We start from the raw sequence: 22,971 nt of genomic DNA on the forward strand, positions 1-22,971 counted from the left end.
CTTTGCTTTTTGTGGTATACATTAACGATTTGGACTTAAACATAGGGGGCGTGACTTAGAAATTTGCGGATGACACAAAGATAGACCGTGTGGTTGATAGTGAGGAGGAAAGCTGTAGACTGCAGGAAAATATCAATGGACTGGTCAGATGGGCAGAAAAATGGCAAATGGAGTTCAATCTGGAGAAGTGTGAGGTAATGCATTTGGGGAGAGCAAACAAGGCAAGGGAATACACAATAAATGGGAGGATACTGAGAGGTGTAGAGGAAGTGAGGGACCTTGGAGTGCATGTCCACAGATGCCTGAAGGTAGCAGGACAGGTAGATAAGGTGGTTAAGAAGGCATATGGAATGCTTTCCTTAGCCGAGGCTAGAATATAAAAGTAGGGATGTTATGCTGGAACTGTATAAAACACTAGTTAGGCCACAGCTCGAGTACTGCGCACAGTTCTGGTCACCACGTTACAGGAAGGATGTAATTGCACTAGAGAGGATGCAGAGGAGATTTACGAGGATGTTGCCAGGACTGGAGAATTTTAGCTATGATGACAGATTGGATAGGCTCGGGTTGTTTTCCTTGGAACAGAGGAGGCTGAGGGGTGATTTGATTGAGGTGTACAAAATGATGAGGGGCCTAGATAGAGTGGATAGGAAGGACCTATTTCCCTTTGCGAAGGGGTCAATAACCAGGGGGCATAGATGTAAAGTGAATGGTAGAAGGATTAGAGCGGAAATGAGGAAAATGTTTTCACCCAGAGGGTGGTGGGGGTCTGGAACTCACTGCCTGAGAGGGTGCTAGAGCAGAAACCCTCAACTCATTTAAAAAAAATACCTGGATGTGCACCTGAAGAGTCATGACCTACAGGGCTACGGACCAAATGCGGGAAAGTGGGATTAGGCTGGGTGGCTCGTTTCTCAACCAGCGCGGGCATGATGGGCCGAATGGCCTCCTTCTGTGCTGTAAATTTTCTATGATTCTATTCCTACTCTGTTTCCTGTCTGTTAACCAATTTTTAATCCATGCCAGTATATTACCCCCAATCGCATGTGCTTTAATTTTGCACACTAACCTCTTGTATGGGACTTTAATCAAAGGCCTTCTGAAAATCGAAATACACCACATCCACTCGTTCTCCCTTATCTATTGTATCAGTTACATCCTCAAAAAACTCCAGCAGGTTTGTCAAACACGATTTCCCTTTCATAAATCCATGTTGACTTTGTCTAATCTCATTGATATTTTCTAAGTGTCCTGTTATCACATCCTTTATAATAGACTCTAGCATTTTCCCTACTACTGATGTTAGGCTAACTGGTCTGTAGTTCCCTGTTTTCTCTCTCCCTCCTTTTTTAAATAGTGGGGTTACATTTGCCACCTTCCAATCTGCAGGAACTTTTCCATAATCTATAGAATTTTGGAAGATGACAACTAATGCATCCACTATTTCCATGGCTACCTCTTTTAGTACTCTGGGATGCAGGTCATCAGGCCCTGCGGATTTATCTGCTTTCAGTCCCATTAATTTCTCCAGCACTAGATGGACCTTGGTCTTTTTTTGTCTCGCAATTCCTGTGTTCACATATTCCTATCTCCATAGTCTAGATGCCACTGGTTACTTGGCCGATACTAGTTGCCTATAATATAGTATGTCAAGTTACAAAGGATACACACAGTGGCTCTTCTGTCAGTTTTCTGCCCCCTTGCAGCCCACTGGGTCCAGCTGCAGTGCAGTTCTCCGTTAGTGCGATTAGGATTGACTTGTGGGCTCAGTGCATCTTGGGGTAAATTGGAGAGTCCAGTATGAAGAGCAGTCAACACTTCTGCAGAAAAAGAAGTTTTTAAAAAAAATCCTTTGATGCATGTGTGCGGCCATAACCCCCGTTGCTCCAAAGTTTTATAAATTTGACAATAAATCAACATCTTGCTGTCATCTGTGATACTCTCTCCTTGTTTAGGTTTTAATGCTAACTCTTCAGAATGACCCTCCCTCATTGGAGACAGGCGTACAGGATAAGGAAATGGTCAAAAAATACGGCAAGTCCTTTAGGAAGATGATTTCACAGTGTCTACAGAAAGATCCAGAGAAAAGGTAAAAATCAGAGAATGGTTCTGCTCTTGTTTGCTTCAGTTTCCATATTCTCTGAAGTCAGTGATCTGGGATATACTCAGGATCGATGAATTAAGACAGCATGAATGCTGATACTGTCTAGGTGATGTGGATTGGAATCTAAGTGGTTTGTTTTGTAACAATCCACGATTACAACATCCTGCTTATTCTACTTCTTAATTTGCTAGTTCTCTCAAATTAATGTGGAAAACCAACATCAATAACTTGCACTTATATAGCGCCTTTAACGTAGAAAAACGTAGAGGCCCTTCACAGGTGCATAATCAGACAAAAAATGACCTTTAGCTGTTTTAATCCTGGCCGTTTAGAGGCTTCTTGTAAAAGGTTTGAAAAAAAAATTGTTTAGTGTAGCAAGTTCCTGTTTAACGTGTCAAATGCGGCCATTAAGTACACTTGAATGCCTGGTGAGTTGTAGCAACTCTCTCCAGCTCTGCCTTCCTTATGGAAAGAGCACCTGGCTTCTGCTTAGTGTTTCTCTGCAGTGACTCAGCTCAGATCTAAAACTTGATTTGAGGCAAATGACCTGAAGAATCCCTTGGCCACGGTACCTGGAATAAAGTATTTTTTTCTTCTTTTCTTCAATTTTCTCTTCTGACCTGAAGGCATCACCTCCCTCACCAAGGTGTGGTTGCCAGGCACCCATCATTTTTGTGGCCATCGTTCATATTGGATACTCAATAGTGATTGTCTCATCCAACTATAGAAGACATCACAGCAGAGCCTGATCCTGTCCTGTGCTAAGTGCCAGCCGTGGCTCAGTTGTAGCACTCTCACCTCTGAGACAGAAGGTGGTGGATTTGAGTCTCAATCTAAAGACTTGAGCACATAATCTCAACTGACACTTCAGTGCAGTACTGAGGGAGTGCTGCACTGTCAGAGGTGCCGTCTTTCAGATGAGATGTTAAACTGAGGCCCTGCCTGCCCTTTGGTGGACGTAAAAGGTCCCATGGCATTATTTGAAGAAGAGCAGGGGAGTTCTCCCCGGTGTCCTGGTCAATATTTACACTACAACAGTGACTACACTTCAAAAGTACTTAATTGACTGTAAAGCGCTTTGGGACGTCCTGAGGTCATGAAAGATGTTACAAGTTCTAGTTCCAGTTATTGCACGTCATTCACACGTGCTTCCAGTAGGGGTCATTTTATAAAAATCATGAGTTGGATCCTTGATCAGTTTTTCCCTTCCTAACTCTTGACTATTGTGGCCAATAGTAGCACCCCTACTGTGGCCTCAACTGACAGCCAACTCAGCACAGACCAATAATCAAGTAAATAAGGTGAAACTGTTTCCACTGGCAGGAGAGTCCGTAACTAGAGGACACAGATTTAAGATAATGAGTGAAAGAACCAGAGGAAAGATGAAGATAATTTTTTTTACACAGCAAGTTATGATCCGGAGTGCACAGCCTGAAAGGGTGATGGAAGCAGATTCAGTAGTAACTTTCAAAAAGGAATTGGATATATACTTGAAAAGGACTAGTTGAATAGCTCTTTCAAATTGCTGGCATGGGCAAGATGGGCTGAATGGTTTCCTTCTGTTCTGTATGATTCTGTGAAACCTGGGATCTTTCTAGTCTCTGTGGCTTAGTGGTGAGAACTGCTGGAATGGCTATAAATGATTCATTGATGATTACATGTCTTAATGCCTCAAACTCAGTGCTATTCAGATTTTCGATATTCTGTGCTATTTATGTTTTTGTGAAGCCATAAAAACACTTCCACTTTTTTATATAAAATATTTTTTGTATAAAAATACAAGCCTTTTTTTATAAAAATATTTTTTCATTGAATGGCAAACTGTAATCCACAGCTGTAAATGCAGTAGGCTTTCTGCAGATTTGAAGTGTTATTGAGCATTCTGGAACAATGCACTAGTGTCAACTCAGTGGTCTACATTCGTCAAATGTGACCTTAGCGTGGGCAGTGAAATTATCAGCCATGCCCAACAGATCAAAATGGAGGGTCCACCTCTGTCTATTTATTGTCTTTTATTTATTAATGAATGCGCTGTGGTGGTCTTTAATGCTCTTTCAAACCTCCTTTTGTAAGCTAGTGTTTAGTATAATCAGTAGCTCACCACTTACACAGGAGTGCCACTCTCAGTATACTGAAGGCGGGTATGAAAGAATAGGAAAAAAAGGCAATTTTGGGAGCAGGAAAAAAGGTCCATTGAGCCCAATAAGTTTCCCTTTTAGTTAATTGCAACACCACCACCCCCCCACCACTACCCACTTTCCTGTCTTCTCACCATATTCTTCAATCCTCTCGAATCCGTTTATACCTTTTGCTTCTACAACCTTCCCTGTTAACCAATACCACCTGTCTATTAGAGTCTGTTTACTAATATAGTTCTGTCCAAGTTACCCAGTTACTTCTACTTGCTAAATTTTTTATTTGTCCCCTAGCTTTTGAACCCTTTGTCAATGTGAACAATTTGCCTGGATCAACTTTATCAATCTTCTGTGTCCATTATGCGTTGTATGTTTTGAGAATGATTGCAAAACTCTGCAGCTTCAGTAAAAGCAATATGAAGGATACAATCAGTTGCAGTGAACCCTAGGAAAACCTTCAAAGATGTTGTATTTAATCTTGTTTCCAGAATATTAGCCCTACCATCTTCCCATTGCACCATCTCACTGTTTTTTAAATGAGCTCAGAGGAGCAAAATATATGTAGAATGAGAGTATTTTCAGAATAAAGTATTTCCATTGCTCTAAGTTATTTAAGTCAAGTTGAAAATGATCTCTCATGTTAGGAGATATTTGTGTTTTGTAGGTTTATGTGTGGAGATCTGCCATCCTCCATTGCAGGGAGCTATCCTGCTGTCTTCAGCTATATATTCAGCCAGTACTGCATTCTGCTGAATACAGTGCCTTGCAATTGACATTCAGGACTAGACAGGATGCTGATTTTTAAAAATTCCCTATGGAGCCACTCACTGATTGTTTCCAAAGCTGACAGCAGATTTTCTCTGTCTAGAATGTAAAAGAAAAATGCTGAAAGAAGATTGCTAGCCAAGTATAATTTTTTATCCCTCTGCAACCCCCCCCCCCCCCCCAATTCTCAGCCCTTTTGTCCCCTTCTCCTTTGAAAATGCTGACTCATGCTGGAGTTCACCTCCACAGGTGGCAGCAGGTCTGTGTAATTCACCCAAGTGGACATTCTTCATGTACAAACCTCAGCAGGCTATCAATCATGGTGCAAGTCAATACCACTGCTCTTTCTGGCATGAATCAGTGGCTTTCACTCAAAGCAGGAACCCTGACTGATTTCTCCCCATGCCCCACCACCCACCCCAGCTTTGGGTACTGAGGCCAATTGTAGAACTCGCACTGTTGCCCCAGCTGAGAGCAGCTATAACCCAGCACAGGCTGGGAATTGCACTCGGGACCTTCTGCTTTATACGGCCTAGTACATACACCAAGGTTGGCTCTGTCCCTAATACCATTAGGGGAGCTAAGTACAAATAAGCTGGGGTTCATTTTAAGGGTTTACCAACATAACGCATTAGGGTTGCTGAGTACAAATAAACTGGGGTTTATTTAAGGGATTACCAACATACAACAGTCACGGCACTTTAAAGTAATTCATTGTAAGTGAAGCATTTTGTGATTCTGAGATGCAAAATATATCGCTGTAATATATAACTTTTTTTATATATATATATATTAGTTTCTTTCCTTCCTTTGCTCAGTAGTTTTTCAGAGGGCAAATTTCTGCACCATATCTGTTACTTACTATCCTCACATTAAAATAGGATAATTCTGTTCTGCACGTCAACCACAAAAATGTATAATTTGTAAGTGTTTGCATTAACTGTCCCTACCAGTGGAGCACATATGCCAGATTGGCATAGTGCAGATTCATGACTTTAGTACTCCACGTATTGAGTTGCCAGCATCAACTTTGCTATAATGGCAGGGGCCAGGCAGGTTTTGTGCCTACGTTGATGTGAAAATAGCCATTAATAGTCATTAGTTTTGTAGATGTCCTGTGAAATATGACAATATTTGCTCTAAAGCTATCGTGGTCTCTTTTTTTGTTACTTGTTCTTGGGTTATGACATGGCTGATTGATTGCCTATTTCTAGTTGTACTGAGAAGATGGTGTTGAATCTCATCCTAGAAGCAATCATTGATACAACTGAATGGCTTGCTAGATGACTTCAGAGGGCATTAACAGTCAACCACGTGTTGTGGAGTAGAGTCATCTGTAAACCAGACCCAGTAGAAATGACTGAACCTGTTGGGTTTTTACAACAATCCAGTAACTTTCATGGTCATGTTTTTCTGGTGTTAGCCACAAATTACCAGGTTTGTTGAATTCAGTTTCACAACTCAGCTTCTGGGTATCCAGACTGGCACCATAACTACAATATTACCATACGTGGTAGCCCTATGTCATTTGTCGCTGTCCTGTCAATCTGCAGTCTTGTCTGTGTTTCATTCAATTTTTTTTTCAGCAAGAATCCATTCATCATTGGTGCAGTCTGCCACAACTTCTGGAGCCACTAATGCAAGTGTTTGTTGCACATATAGACAATCTATCTGTAGTGATTCGTTGAGCGTGCTCACATTATTGTATCTGTCTTGCCTCAGTTTTGTCAACCATATATTTTCATGTTAATTTGTAACTGATGACCTCACTTGGTTGTTGTAGCAGTCTGCTTAAACCAATGTCCTCAGAACATTAAGAGCCCATGTGTCTTTCCCGATTCATGGCCACAATTCACTGCTGTAGAGGACAATGAGACATCATTAAAGCCTTGACTTCAGTTTCACTGTGGGGCTTTTGCTTCTCAGATGTTATCCAATCTTTTTAAATTGACCTGACTCAATTGAAATCCTCCACTTGATGTCTCCTGAGCTTCCATCAGTTTTTAGGAGCAGTGAAATAACCGAACAAAAGGATCAGTGAAATAACCGAACAAAAGGATCTGTGAAAGTAGAAGTGGAAACTTTATTTTCCTAATATAATTTCCGATCCGTATTAGCATTACAGGTGATCACTGTTTGGCAGACCTTCAGCTTTTTCTGATCATCTGGGACAGATGATTAAAAATGGAGTGTTTGTTCTCCCTTGTTCTATATCACACTTGAATGTAGCGATAACATACCACATTTGGTAAATTTCGGACAGGCCTCATTTGTTAATCGACCAGGTTCAACAGTTCAAGGACCGCCATTTCTGTTGTGTTGCTCTCTCCTAATTGGATTTTTTTTCATTTCAGGCCTACAGCGGCAGAACTTTTAAAACACAAGTTTTTCCAGAAAGCAAAGGTAAGCTAAACATTACTATTGGGGTACAAACATAGATCATTTTTTATTCCTCTTTGTGTTTTAATGGGTCGCCTGAATAAATGTAGGAAATGGTGTCCACTGTGTGTGTAATGTAATGAGGATTATCGCCACTCATGGCGGGGAGGATGGGCAGTGTTGGGTTTTAGGCCTTAGTTATACCTACAGATGCTGATCTGAGACCAGTTTGTGTTTGATGCTGCCACTCAGATTTGTTGAATTTTTCCGTAATACCAAAGTCAGCACGTGCTTATACGTTGGATGCTGGTGTGTTGTTAATGTGCACATGGTCATGTGTATCGCACCATGGGTAAGCACTGAAAGCGGAAACCTAAGGAAGACACATTTGCTGCACCTATGGGACTATAGGTACAAAACAAACCCAGCGTTTTCCAAATACTTCATTGCTGAGCTGTAGTGTTCAGTGTTCATCTCACAAGCAGCTTGGCTAACAATGTAAATAACCAGAAAATGTGAGCGTGCTGCTCACCATGTCACTTGTGAAGATCTCCTGGTACCTGCTGGCCTGCCTGCTGAGGGAGAAAACCTACAAAGGACAATTGTCCAATGAGCAGTTCTCTTTTGCAGTGTTGGGGGATGATTTCTTTGGGATCAAAATGATTCTTTGTGCAAACTCAGTAATCAGATGCCTAAGCCAGGCAAGTTTGCAGTACTCCCAAACCTGTGACCTCCACCACCTAGAAGGACAAGGGCAGCAGGTGCATGGGAACAGCATCACCTCCAAGTTACCCTCCAAGTCTCAAACCATCCTAATTTGGACACATATAGCCATTCCTTCATGGTCACTAGGGCAAAATCCTGGAACTCCCTACCTATCAGCACTTTCATCACATGGACTGCAGCGATTGAAAAGGAAAGCTCACCGCCACCTTCTCATGGGAATCTAGTGATGAGCATTAAATCCTGGCCTTGCTAGTGACACCCATGCCCCGAGGATGAATTTTTGAAAAAGTACTCTAGAACACTGTTGTTTGACCAGCAAACCACTAGTGGGATCTGGAATGGTAGAAGACAATGAAGACAACAACAACTTGATTTTTATAGCTCCTCTTAACATAGAGATACTTCACAAGGTGCTTCACAGAGGCATAATCAAACAAAAATAGATGCCAGGACAAAGAAATAGATATTAGGAGGGGTAACCAAAAGCTTGCGTATTAAGGAGGGCCTTAGAGGAGGCGCGAGGTGGAGGGAATTCCAGATACTAGATGGCTGAAGTCTCGGCCGCCAATGGTTAGGGAGGGGTGGGGGGATTGCACAAGACGCCAGAGTCAGCGGAACAGGAAGTTCGGCGAGGAGTAGTGTAGGGCTGGAGGAGGTTACATAGATAGGGAGGGGCAAGGCTATGAAGGGATTGAGACACAAGGATTGGAATTTTAAATTTGAGGTATTGAGGGACCAGGAACCAATGTAGGTTGACCAGGGCAGAGGTGATGGGTGAGTGGGATTTAGTGTGACATAGGATACGAACAGCAGAGTTGTGGATAAGCTGAAGCTTATGCAGGGTGGAGAATGGGAGGCCAGCCAGGAGAGCATTGGAATAGTTGAGTTGAGATGTAAGGAATCTTACAACACCAGGTTATAGTCCAACAGTTTTATTTGATTTTCAAATAAAACTGTTGGACTATAACCTGGTGTTGTAAGATTCCTTACATTTGTGCACCCCAGTCCATCACCGGCATCTCCACATCTTGAGTTGAGGATTTCAGCAGAAGATAGGCTGAGGAAATGGAAGGGGCAGAAGCAGAAGCATGCGATGTTAGAGGTGGAAGTAGACAGTCCTCGTGAAGGAGAGTATATGGAGTTGGTAACTGAGTTCGGGCAAAAAGGATGCCTAGATTACAAAATGCCTGGTTTAGCATGAGACAGTTGCCAGCGAGGGGGGGGCGGGGAGGGTGATGTCGGTGACGAGGTTACAGACCCGTCAATGAGGGGAGTTTGGGAATCATCCCACTTGGCTCCAGATAACTCTACAGGCCAGTGCCCTGATGATTGCATGAACAAGGAACAGAAAGCTAACCAGTGCTCTGTACTGGTTAACCATGTAAATCACATAGCTTAACTCCTGTGCAAGCTTGGAATTCTGAGCAATTTGGTTTGGAGACTCTAAATATGGTTTCTTCACGTGACTAAAAGAGCAAGTTCATCTAACATTGTGCTGTGTACCGTTGGGAGACCGAGTTATACTGCTGCCTGACAACTGGAAAACCAGTGCTTTTCAATGGGGCATTGAACTACAGGTTTCACTCCTCCCTCCCTTTCCCCCCCCCCCCCCCCCCCCCCCCATCCCCACACTTTAATGCATAGAATTTAGATAATAGATTTTCCCCTGGAGTGGGGTGAGACAGGGTATTTCGTATCTCCGACGTCTCCTGTAAGTGAGTCCTTGCTTTCTCTGGCCCAGAAAGTTTTTTTGATTTGCCCAGATATCTAGGTAAATTTGTAACATGCCCAGGGATCAAAGAACCCTACAAATTTTTTCTCCTTAGCTGGTGTTGTCACATGCCCTCGTATGATCTTCCTTGACCTTGGAAGGTAGCAGATTAAACATTTCATTGGACTATGGTTCTAACTGACAAATAAATTTATTAAACAGTAAAAGAATAAGTAAACAGCAGTGACTCACTGTAAATTTTATAGAAGGTTTTGAGTTTAATCATCTCCCCATGTAAATAGAAGGTAACCTAGTCACGACTGCTGTGCTAAACTATAATGTACAGGTGTCTTATAACTAAGAGCACAGAGTACAATAGTGAAGAAGTCATGATAAATTCAATTAATACAAGCAATTGTTAGGCCATATTTAGAGTATTGTGTGCAGTTTTCAGGGCCCCATTATAGAAAGGGTATAAAAGCCAAAGAGAGGATGTAGTGTTGAATTCCCAGGGTGATGCCAGGGATGGCAAAGTCAAGTTATGATAGAATCAAGTTTCTGAGAATATTTCTGTTGGGGCAGGAAAGGTTAAAAGGAGATTGACCAGCTTGATGGAACTGCCCATGCTTGGTTCCACTCTTGCCTATCCAATCATAGCCAGTACAACTCTACCAATGGCTTCTCTTCCCACCCTGGACCATCACCTTCGGAGCTCCCCCAAGGATCCATCCTTGGCGCCCTCCTTTTCCACATCAACGTGCTGCACCTTGGCAACATCATCCACAGATGGGGTCAGTTTCCACATGTATGCTGATGACTCCCAGCTTTACCTCTCTACCACATCTCATGATTGCTCCATTGTCCCTGTACTGTCGGACACCACGTGGTGCATTTACATGTTGAGTTATTAGGAAAGAAACATCTTTAAAGGATATATTTCTACTACCCCATTGTGGATCAGATTAAAAATGACAATGAAGCTGTCGATTGATGCAACTGGTTCTCTAATGTCCTTTAGGGGAGGAAACCTGCTATCCTTAACTGCTCTGGCCAATATGTGATTCCATTCACACACCCACGTGCCTCACTCTTAACTCCTAAAGTGGCCCAGCAAGCCACTCGGTTGTATCAAACTGCTGTGGTTCAAGCAGAAGGCCCATCAGCACTTCCTCAGGGCAACTAGGGATGGGCAATAAATGCTGGACTTGTCAACGACACCCACAGCCTGAGAGTGAATATTTTTTTTAAAAGTGACTAATATTCTTGAGTGCATATGAGTCTTGTTTCTTTCCTCCATTGCCCTAGGCCTGCACCACTTGTTGGCTAATATATTCCAAGGCTTCTCTCATTCTTATGTTTGCCATTTGTTAATGCATAAGAAAATTTCACGGTGACATTTTAATTCTCTTACCCTGCGCCCTCCCCCACCCCCCCCCCCCCCCCCCAAGCTCAGTGTTTCCCTAATGACATGGCCAAAACTGAGAATTTGCTGTATGTGGAAATCAGAACTTCCCCAGTTATCCCAAATGTAACATGTCATAAATAAAATATTGATTTTTTTTTTATTTTGCTTTCATGACAGCTGCCATTTTGGCCCCGCTTCCTTCTGTCAACTACTGGAGAGAACTCCATGCTTTCCCAGAGTGCCTCTATTCATTTTATTGTTGTAAGAACTCCAGACCGACTTAGGTCCTGATGTGGAGTTCACAGGCCAGGGGAAAATATCTTCGTCAAAGCACATTATTAGCTACAAATTTAATTTACTGTTTTTAGTTATACGTCAACTATTCTACCAAAAATGTGCATCTAGCAGCTACAGAGGTGACATTAACAAAGCAGACTGGTTGACCTATTTATTTTAGAACCAAGTTATTCCACAGTTCAGTTGCCTGAGGGAGAAGTTCTTGATGAGAGAAAACTTGAATATAAAACCTGTATATTAACGAGAATTTTTTAAAAACATTTTTCAGAACAAGGAATACCTTGAAGAAAAATTGCTAACTCGAGCACCTACGATAGCTGAACGGTCAAAAAAGGTAACATTTTTCCATCAATTTTCTGCAAATTTCTCCTTCTCTTCCCATGAAGGCTCCTTGCTAGGTTACAATTCCACAGGGGATGGAATAGTGGGAGGAGGAATTCAGAGGATGTGGGAAGATTTAGGAGCAGAATTTGCACATTGTAATTTGCGCTGAATGCTTATTTAGCATCCAGTAGTGTGAAAATGTAATTAATCCAACTAAAAGCTATTCCACTGTATTTTTATAGTTAAAGTAGGCTGGTAAGAATGAGCTGTCTGAAGGAGTGTAAATGCTGGAGTTGTGGTGCAGACATGATGCACGTACTAGGCAGTTTTCTAAGATCTTTTCCTGTTGCAAAACACTTGCAGATACAGTTTCACAGGTCATCTTCATATCAATAACCCCTTCTACTTATTATCCAACCATACTTATTCTTTTGCTGATGATTCCACACTTAACTGTTTCAACCTCCTTCAAATCACACACTATCTCTGCCCACAGCCTCTAATCCCCTCAAGTACACTTGCTGAATCATTATTTCATGATGTCATCTGTTTCTATCAATTTTCCATGCCTCACTAGGCAACCCCGTATCACTTTATTCTCATGTTGCCTTATTGTGGTACCTCATACCAGTCAAATATCCTTGACTGATCGACTGTATCTCTTAGCCGTACTAATTTGAATGACGCAATCATATCCTCCTCCGTCTTCTCCTCTCCAATAAGAAGAATCCCAGTTCTGTGAGTATATCCTCATGTTTTATTCTAACCTCCCCTTAACATTCCAGCAGTTCTTCACTGCACTTTTTCTAGCTCTGCTATATCCTTCCTGTAGTAAGAATTCCAGTTCTGAACACAATACCCAATGTGCAGCTTGACCATCGCTTCATACAACAACAGCATAAGCTCTTTCAACCTGATATTCACAGGTTTAAACTTCTTCTTAAACAGCACCATCATTAATTGTACTGTATCGTACCATCTTGTTACTTTTCACATTGTTAACCATTCAAATACAAAATTTCACATTGTTAACCATTCAACCATTCACAACTCTGAGTGGTCAGTCATCAAAGTGGTGACATATTGACCAAACAATTGGATTAAAGAACCCCTGTAGGAATCAATAGCTAGTGACTAGTTCATGCATTTATCACTCTGAAGCTCCACTTCTCTTAATGTTCTCTTGGCCTCAATCCTCTATAAGTTAGAACTTATTCAGAAAGTTATGACCCATATCTTCACCTGTATAAAGTTATGCACAGGCTTCGCATCCAACCTTTCAAGCATCTGTTGCATCTCCAAGCTTTAGCGCATTGTCTTCAAGATCCCTGTTCCGATCCTTGGATCCCTCCCTGGTTTTGCCCACCCTGCCTCTGTGATCTCCTGCAGTTCATGCTATCTCTGCTTTTCTGTCTCCAGATTACTCCTTATCCCTGTTATCTCCACTCCACTCTTAGTTGCAATGCAACTATGCCCCTCCCTATGGAACTCCGTGCCTTGATCACTCTACCTTGCTACCTTTCTCCTTACTTTCAAACACATCCTCAAGTTGCGTTTCTTCAACTGTGCTCTTGGCCTCCTTATCCCAACCTATCACTCTCCCCAAACCTGTCCCATTTCCTTTCTGCTTTGCGTCCACTATTTTTATTTCTCAATGTAAATGCTTTGATATGTCTTCCTGTTCACCATAGTTTGACCCACCTTAACCAACAGAAGTAAGGCCAATTTTAGCACCTGCATCATCGAGCTGAACTGAGTATGGTTGACCTAATTGGCAAATAGACTGCCAACTTCAGTTTTGGATCCATACAGTAACTTGACCTCCTGCCATTCCATGGGCAAACTTAAAATAGGCAAACTGTTCAATAAGTTTGAGCGGATGTAATGTATCTGCAAAAACATTTCTACAGAAATAAAATCCATTACTTTTCTTCTTTATAATTTCAGGGTTAAAAGCATGCAGGAGTCCCTGACTCAGAGGTTGTACTCTACTTGAATAATTCCTCTGAAATTCATCTATAAATGTTCTATTTTTATAATCAAGCAAAATAGGTCACAAGATAGATTTGGAGGAAGAAGGCCTTTTGGCCTGTTTGATATCATGCTGCCCAACCCTACCGTTGTCCCATTGCAGTATGTAGCTATCCCTTAAATGAGCGTAGTGTCCTGGCATGCATCCAAAATTTGCCCATCACAGCTCTGATGTGTGCCACCTGGCCCTGCTGCCTCGCTGCATCTGAAAGTATAGTTCCAGGTTTACTTTCTCTGTCCTTGCAGTATCTTGGTGTCAGCTTTGGCTCAGTGGTAGTGTTTTTGCCTCTGAGTCAGAAGGTTTTGGGTTCAAGACCCACTCCAGAGTTTTTAGAACATAATCTAGGCTGCGACTTGAGTGTAGTACTGAGGGATTGTTGCACTTTGAAGGTGCTGTCTTTTTGATAAGTTGTTAAACCAAGGCCTCGTCTGCTGTCTCAGGTGGACCTAAAAGATCCCACAATACTATTCGAAGAAGATCAGAGGAGTTCTCCCTGCTGTCCTGTCCAACATTTATCCCTCAACCAACATCACTAAAACGGATGATCTGTCATTATCTCATTGCTATTTGTGGGACTTTGCTGTGCGTAATTGGCTGCCGCTTTTCCTACATTACAACGGTGACTACACTTCAAAAGTATTTCATTGGCTGTAAAGCGCTTTGAGAAGCCCTGAGGTCATGAAAGGTGCTATATAAATGCAAGTCCTTTATTTCCTTTATTTGCATAATTGCTTCGTGTCCTCTCTTTTCGAGTTTTCGTAGTTCCTTGTTAGCTCATCTGGTAACACCATAGATCAATCTCATTGCTATCATTGTTGATAAAATGTCTGGCTGACAACTAGTAAGATCCTGATGTAACCTCTTTAATAGAAGGGTGGTTTATGGGTGTCAGGGGGAGGCAATCAAAACTTAAACAGTGCTGCTTTAAGAAAAATAAACCTTATGCCTACCTTTACTATTAAAAGCAAAATAATCAAAGACACAACATGGGTCAACTTGTTCTCTAATTGAGAGGGTGAGATCTTAACTCTTGCGCTGAACTACCATCTTTGTTTGTGCTGATCAGGTGAGAAGGGTCCCAGGCTCCAGTGGTCGACTACACAAGACAGAAGATGGCGGCTGGGAATGGAGCGATGATGAATTGGATGAAGAGAGTGAAGAAGGGAAGGCTGCAGTCTCTCAGCTGAGGGTAGGTCTTTATTAACCCAGGAAGACCAGCAATATAAATGGTTCTGCTACTCACTTTATCCAGGGAAATGGGGGTACTCAATTCGAAGGGAGTGGCGACTCGAAGGAAAGAGAATCTCACCAGACCTCCTTGAAACTGCATAAATTTCATGAGAGCAGACTAAAGAAGTTTCCTGTTCTCTGAAATGTGTCTGCTCAAGTACCTGTTTGTTAGCCATGTTAGTCACACTTCCCAGATCATTAATTGATAGGATAAGTACCAGACAGTTCAGAAACAGCATATGTTCCAAATGTTTTTTTAAAATCAGAAACATCATCTCAGGATTACTGGTTCATTTCCTTGACATCTAGTGCGAGATAAAATATTGGAGCATATTGCACAGTTACCTATTGAGGCCACCAAGGATCTATCAATGCTACCCCAACTCTATTTCTCATCTATCTGCTGCCCCTCGGCAACATCATGACATTAGGTTCCACATGTATGTTGACGACACTCACCTCACCACCATCTCACTCAATCCCTCCAGTGTGTCTATCAGACTGTCCGACATCCAGTCCTGGATGAGCTGTTATTTTCTCTAATTAAAAATTGGGAAGACCGAAACCATTGAATTTGGTCCCCGCCACAAACTAAGTTCCCTCGCTACCAATTCCACTGCCCTCCCTGGCCACTGTCTTAGGCTGAACCAGACTGTTTCCAACCTCTGTGTGTGATTTTTATCCTGAGCTGAGCTTCCAACCCCATATCCTCTCCATCACAAAGACCGCCTACTTCTACCTCTGCAACATCGCCCGTCTCTATCCTGCCTTAGCTTATCTGCTGCTGAACCACTCATACATTCTTTTGTTACTTCCAGACTTGACTACTCCAATGTTCTCCTGGCTGGCTTTCCATCTTCCACCCTTCATAAACTTGAGCTCATCCAAACTCTGCTGCCCATATCCTAACCTGCAGCAAGTCCTACTCATTCATCATCCCTGTTCTCGTTGGCTCCTGGTCCACCAACACCTAGATTTTAAAATTCTCATCCTCATCCCATCCTGTTCAAAGTCATCCAAGGCCTTGCCCCCTTGACCCATGTAACCTCGTTCAGCCCTACAACCTTCCATGAACTCTGCATTCCTCCAACTCTGGCCTGTTGTGCATCCTCCAATCCCCTCTTCCCACCATTGGAGACTCTCCCTTCAGCAGTATAGGCGCTAAGCTCTGGAACTTCCTCAAGTCCCACTGCCTCTCCACTTTTCTCTCATCCTTTTAAGATCCTCCTTAAGGCCTTCCTTTTTAAGCAAGCTTTGGATCACCCATCCTAATATCTCCTTTTTGTCTGATTATGCTCCTATGAAGCACCTTGGGACATTTTCCTATGTTAAAGGTGCTGTATTAATGCAAGTTATTATTAACGGAAGTGATACAAGAGATAGGGCAGTAATCTGAAGCCATCAAGAGTTTATGGAAGGCACCTGTTTGGTATTCCTTGGAGGATGTAACTGTACTGTTATAAGTTGATACCTCTTGCATTTGACCTTTTTATTCTTCATGTGTATATTTTTGGAAGATGGGGAAATTTACTCATTTTTTACACCACCTTGTACCGTCTTTCGTCAAGTAAGAAAGCAACTTACTCCTAGGCCTCTGCTGGTGTTTGAACGCACAGTGAAGTAATGTGCAAGGGAATCACTCTGCTCCTCTTACTCTCTTTCCCAGTCACCTCTCTCCCCAAATCACATTGTTTGTCCATTATGCTCATACTATGCATTGTTTACTTATTAAGTCATCTGTGTGTTTTGCACTCCTGTACAGTATTAATAACTGTTGATGGATTGGCATGCAGCAGAAATGAACTCTGTGGTATTATATATCTAACTAGGACAAACCCCTTATACTTTTGAAAGCCTGTTTTTCAAGGTGGCCCTGGGCCATTTCTAAAAAAAAATGGGAAGCTGTTCTCTATCATGGTATGTGTCACTGACAGCTGATGAGTGATACATTTTACAGATGGGCTGCTCCGTGCGTGCACCACTGATGCTCACTCTCACATACACTGTCACTCCCACAGTCATGCGCACACTTTCTTCCCTTGACATCAAAGATCACTGAATAGCAGCCAGAAGTGGAATAACTGTTGCCACTACCAAGGCCAGTTGTACTGTCCCCACTGTTGCTGTGGTTGGGATTACCTAACTTGATCAAAACTGGGATATTTTCTGGCCTCTGTGGCTAAATGCCTCAATATGCTGTGCATTTACAACAGCAGCGTGTATATACAGTAACTTCACACAGCAAAACATCTTAATGCCTGGTGGGATGGCAGTATGCCGTGAGCAGGAAGTCAGGGAGAGGTTTGAGGAGATGACCTTAAGCATGGGCAGAGGTATATGTTTTGAGAAGACTTTTGATGGAGGGAAGAGAGTTAGCGAAACAAAGAGCTTTACAATAAAAGCAGTGTTGTATATTGGAGCGCCAGTACATAGCTCCACAGATGAGAAGACGTATATTTTATGCATACACAACTACCAACCTCGGTAGTACTGTCATGAAAAGGTAGCAAGTAGAAGCCCAGCACTTCCGACATAGAGAGAGAAAAGAATTATTTTAAAAGTCATCCCCAGTGCACACTCCTGCTCCTGGGGACTAATTTCAAAGCATTGTTGTCAAAGGTGCCTACCCTGCCTTTTGTCTGTGTGGTGCACAGCATAGGTCAACGAAGAAGGGATTCTGCAAGGAGAGGATCCGACCGCCCTTGCTGTCTTTTTACTAACGTTCAAAATTTAATTAGCATTTGGGCACCAGTTGAATTTGAATTAAGATATATAACCCTACCGTTGCACTATAAGAACACTGTATTTCTATATTCCCAGCAAAAATGGACAGAATTGTGGGATGCAAATGCAGGTAAAAATTCCAGAAGTTGACTTATCCAGTCACTGTAAACCACTCCCAGGTTAAATTGCCTCAGTACACTAGTGCCCAAATATTGGTTGCTTTCTTGATGTTATCAAAAAAGCAGCAAAGGACAGTTGGATCTTGTTTTTCCACCCCTCCCCCTAGTAGAATTCCTCCTTGGTTATCCCATGCCATACCAATCCAGACCAAAGGCAGGGTGGAGCTTGCCCATGATGGGTATCCTGCATTTAGATCTCCACATGTAAAAATCTTGGTTTGTATAAACACTGAAAAATTGAGAACAAGCCTATGTTCGGATTTAACGTTAAGGCCTAGTTTATGTCAGCTGCTTGTCATGTTTTCTGTATTGTGGGTACCATAACACAGCTGTACACTTCTGTGAGACTAGCATTGAGAAAGAAAATAGCAAACCTAGGAAAAGGTTGTACGGAAAAGAGCATGGGATCTTAAACATTTACCTGAATCATTGGAAAAGGCAGATGACGCCTCGGTTTCAACACCTAATTGAGGGGAACTTGAAGCAGCATGTAAAGTTAGGCTATAATGCACTGTACTATGCATTCTTTCTTCTCCCTGCCTCCTCCCTGTATTGAAATTGACGCTTACTAAGCTGCCTCTTACTTCGATTCTTTCTCTAGGAGTCCAAAAACATAGAGCTCTTTGCCTCCCTCAGTCTTCCCTTCATTCTCCAGTCTACTGGCTTTTAACTCCAAGTTTACTGACATCTTATTGCTATTTTTTGATTAGCCTAATCTTCAATCTCACATTTTGCAGCCTCAGTGTTATCCTGTACTGTGGATCTTGGCCCTCCATCAAAGTTTTTGTGTGAAGTGCTTGAAATGATTCTATATAAGTCTTAAGTATTCTTTGCTTCTCAATGAAAGAAATTTTAAAAAGACTAACATTCATTTTTGTTTGAAATGGACTTTACAACTTGACAACACATGACCTACAAAAATGGAACAAGCATTTTGCATTGCCAGAGCTGTTTGGGGGAAAATGTTAGGAATGAGATATACACTCAAAATGAATGAGACCGATTGGAAATCTATTTGACCGTATCAAGTTGCTTTTTTAGAAAAAAAAGTTAGATGTATCAAAATAAGTAACCTTTTAAAAACTAGGATGAATGAGTTTCGCTCCAAATGGGTTGTCAGTGCAGGGTTGCATACAGTAGAAAAATCAGCCTTTGATAATGTGAAGACGTTAGGGTTTGTATTCTGCATTGATGTGATTAAATGGGCTGAAGGGCATTCATCAGCCAAATTCCCTCTTGTTTTGAATTGTGTTTTGTATTCAGTGGAACCTTCCTGTTGCAGGCTATAGTATTACATGAGGATTAGGAGGCTGCCATTCCTTTAATTCCACCTTTTGTTATATTTCCGTTCTTCCTCTCCACCAGTTTTAACATTATACAACTGCTCTTATCTACTGATTACCACTGAGGTCATTGAATACGTGATATCTGACGGCAAAATGCATTGTGAAGTTAGTCTGCCTGCTGTCTGCAATGTTCCTGTGTGACATGATTTTGGGCAGTCTCAATGCAGTTCCTAGTGGGCACGGACCCATATCACAAAATTGCTTCTAACAATGCGCTCAGTTGACAAACGTCCTTGGGCCACAGAATGGTTGGTGTGAGAAATGAAAAAATTAGTTCTGTAGGGGCTGCTTTTCCGAAGAGGGAGCTTTACTCTGCATTTACGTATGTTGTATCTGCTCTGATAGTACTTGATGCTGATGCTGGATGCCTCAAATGGAAAATTGTTCTGTTGCCCATCACTAGTGTCCCTCATTTGATGAACACAAAAAAAAACACGGGCGGATAAATAAATTGGAAGTGTATGTGATGCTGGTCATTTGCTGACTTGTACAAAAATGGTTGTGATGCAAAAAACTGCAAGTGCTGGAAATCTGAAATGTTAAAATTACACAGCAGTTCCTTCAGCATCTGAAAGAGAAATATTACTGTACCAAGCAACAAATGAAAATTAAGATTCTGACAACAGCTTCTAGATAAAACCCCAATGGACCTGCTTCGTATTTCCAGTATTTTCTGGTTGTATTGCATCTTTTAGTACCCTCTGTAAAATGTTTAAACTTTTCTATGGCTGTCGTCCTTCACTATTTTCCAACATGTGCCAGATAAATTACTTTAACTGCTAGATTTTTTTGTGCTGTAAAACCTCGAACCCTGGCTGTAGGTATGTGCAAGTGGTTTTGTTTCTATTTACCTTCTTTAATAGGGTTTGTGCTCAAGGTCAGGCAAGTAAGTGCGAAAAAATTAGTTTCCTGGAAAGTGTACTTTCCATATACGCACAGAATTTTTACACAGAGCACTAGCGGATCACCTATAGATGTGAGATGCAGAATAAATCTCCCACTGCCCTGCCTCAATAACCTTTTTTTTTATTCGTTCATGGGATGTGGGCGTCGCTGGCAAGGCCGGCATTTATTGCCCATCCCTAATTGCCCTTGAGAAGGTGGTGGTGAGCCGCCGCCTTGAACCGCTGCAGTCCGTGTGGTGACGGTTCTCCCACAGTGCTGTTTGGAAGGGAGTTCCAGGATTTTGACCCAGCGACGATGAAGGAACGGTGATATATTTCCAAGTTGGGATGGTGTGTGACTTGGAAGGGAACGTGCAGGTGGTGGTGTTCCCATGTACCTGCTGCTCTTGTCCTTCTAGGTGGTAGAGGTCGCGGGTTTGGGAGATGCTGTCGAAGAAGCCTTGGTGAGTTGCTGCAGTGCATCCTGTGAATGGTACACACTGCAGCCACAGTGCACCAGTGGTGAAGGGAGTGAATGTTTAGGGTGGTGGATGGGGTGCCAATCAAGCGGGCTGCTTTATCTTGGATGGTGTCGAGCTTCTTGAGTGTTGTTGGAGCTGCACTCATCCAAGCAAGTGGAGAGTATTCCATCACACTCCTGACTTGTGCCTTGTAGATGGTGGAAAGGCTTTGGGGAGTCAGGAGGTGAGTCACTCGCCGCAGAATACCCAGCCTCTGACCTGCTCTCGTAGCCACAGTATTTATGCGGCTGGTCCAGTTAAGTTTCTGGTCAATGGTGACCCCCAGGATGTTGATGGTGGGGGATTCGGCGATGGTAATGCCGTTGAATGTCAAGGGGAGGTGGTTAGACTCTCTCTTGTTGGAGATAGTCATTGCCTGGCACTTATCTGGCGCGAATGTTACTTGTCACTTATGAGCCCACGCCTGGATGTTATCCGGGTCTTGCTGCATGCGGGCTCAGACTGCTTCATTATTTGAGAGGTCGCGAATGGAACTGAACACTGTGCAATCATCAGTGAACATCCCCATTTCTGACATGGTGGAGGGAAGGTCATTGATGAAGCAGCTGAAGATGGTTGGGCCTAGGACACTGCCCTGAGGAACTCCTGCAGCAATGTCCTGGGGCTGCAATGATTGGCCTCCAACAATCACTACCATCTTCCTTTGCGCTTGGTATGACTCCAGCCACTGGAGAGTTTTCCCCCTGATTCCCATTGACTTCAATTTTACTAGGGCTCCTTGGTGCCACACTCGGTCAAATGCTGCCTTGATGTCAAGGGCAATCACTCTCACCTCACCTCTGGAATTCAGCTCTTTTGTCCATGTTTGGACCAAGGCTGTAATGAGGTCTGGAGCCGAGTGGTCCTGGCGGAACCCAAACTGAGCATGGGTGAGCAGGTTATTGGTGAGTAAGTGCCACTTGATAGCGCTGTCGACAATACCTTCCATCATTTTGCTGATGATTGAGAGTAGACTGATGGGGCGGTAATTGGCCGGATTGGATTTGTCCTGCTTTTTGTGGACAGGACATACCTGGGCAATTTTCCACATTGTCGGGTAGATGCCAGTGTTGTAGCTGTACTGGATCAGCTTGGCTAGAGGCGCAGCTAGTTCTGGAGCACAAGTCTTCAGCACTACAGCTGGGATGTTGTCAGGGCCCATAGCCTTTGCTGTATCAAGTGCACTCAGCCGTTTCTTGATATCACGTGGAGTGAATCGAATTGGCTGAAGACTGGCTTCTGTGATGGTGGGGATATCGGGAGGAGGCCGAGATGGATCATCCACTCGGCACTTCTGGCTGAAGATGGTTGCAAACGCTTCAGCCTTGTCTTTTGCACTCACGTGCTGGACTCCACCATCATTGAGGATGGGGATGTTTGCAGAGCCTCCTCCCGTTAGTTGTTTAATTGTCCACCACCATTCACGACTGGATGTGGCAGGACTGCAGAGCTTTGATCTGATCCGTTGGTTGTGGAATCGCTTAGCTCTGTCTATAGCATGTTGCTTCCGCTGTTTAGCACGCATGTAGTCCTAAGTTGTAGCTTCACCAGGTTGGCACCTCATTTTTAGGTACGCCTGGTGCTGCTCCTGGCATGCTCTTCTACTCTCCTCATTGAACCAGGGTTGATCCCCTGGCTTATTGGTAATGGTAGAGTGAGGAATATGCCAGGCCATGAGGTTACAGATTGTGCTGGAATACAATTCTGCTGCTGCTGATGGCCCACAGTATCTCATGAATGCCCAGTTTTGAGCTGCTAGATCTGTTCTGAATCTATCCCATTGAGCACGGTGGTACTGCCACACAACACGTTGGATGGTGTCCTCAGTGCGAAGACGGGACTTCATCTCCACGAGGACTGTGCGGTGGTCACTCCTATCAATATTGTCATGGACAGATGCATTTGCGACAGCTAGATTGGTGAGGATGAGGTCAAGTAAGTTTTTCCCTCGTGTTGGTTCGCTCACCACCTGCCGCAGGCCAAGTCTGGCAGCTGTGTCCTTCAGGACTTGGCCAGCTCGGTCAGTAGTGGTGCTACCAAGCCACTCTTGATGGACATTGAAGTCCCCCACCCAGAGTATGTTTTGTGCCCTTGCTACCCTCAGTGCTTCCTCCAAATGGTGTTCAACATGGAGGAGGACTGAGCCCCAACCTGCCTAAGCCCCAACCTCTCAAGATTGTGCCTCCGCTGTACGAGCATGACATTTTCC

General features: G+C 43.0%; 1 protein-coding gene across 1 annotated transcript in view; it reads left to right on the plus strand.

Moving 5' to 3' along the window:
- oxsr1b (oxidative stress responsive kinase 1b) overlaps nt 1-22,971 on the plus strand; it is a 216,610-nt gene that overhangs the window by 135,162 nt on the left and 58,477 nt on the right. Inside the window, exons 8-11 of the mRNA XM_067978763.1 lie at nt 1,956-2,089; nt 7,359-7,407; nt 11,791-11,856; nt 14,945-15,067. Coding sequence (XP_067834864.1) covers nt 1,956-2,089; nt 7,359-7,407; nt 11,791-11,856; nt 14,945-15,067 — 372 coding nt within the window. The remainder of the gene's footprint in view (nt 1-1,955; nt 2,090-7,358; nt 7,408-11,790; nt 11,857-14,944; nt 15,068-22,971) is intronic.

The sequence above is a fragment of the Heptranchias perlo genome, chromosome 3, assembly GCF_035084215.1.
Source record: "Heptranchias perlo isolate sHepPer1 chromosome 3, sHepPer1.hap1, whole genome shotgun sequence".
Classification (NCBI taxonomy): domain Eukaryota; kingdom Metazoa; phylum Chordata; class Chondrichthyes; order Hexanchiformes; family Hexanchidae; genus Heptranchias; species Heptranchias perlo.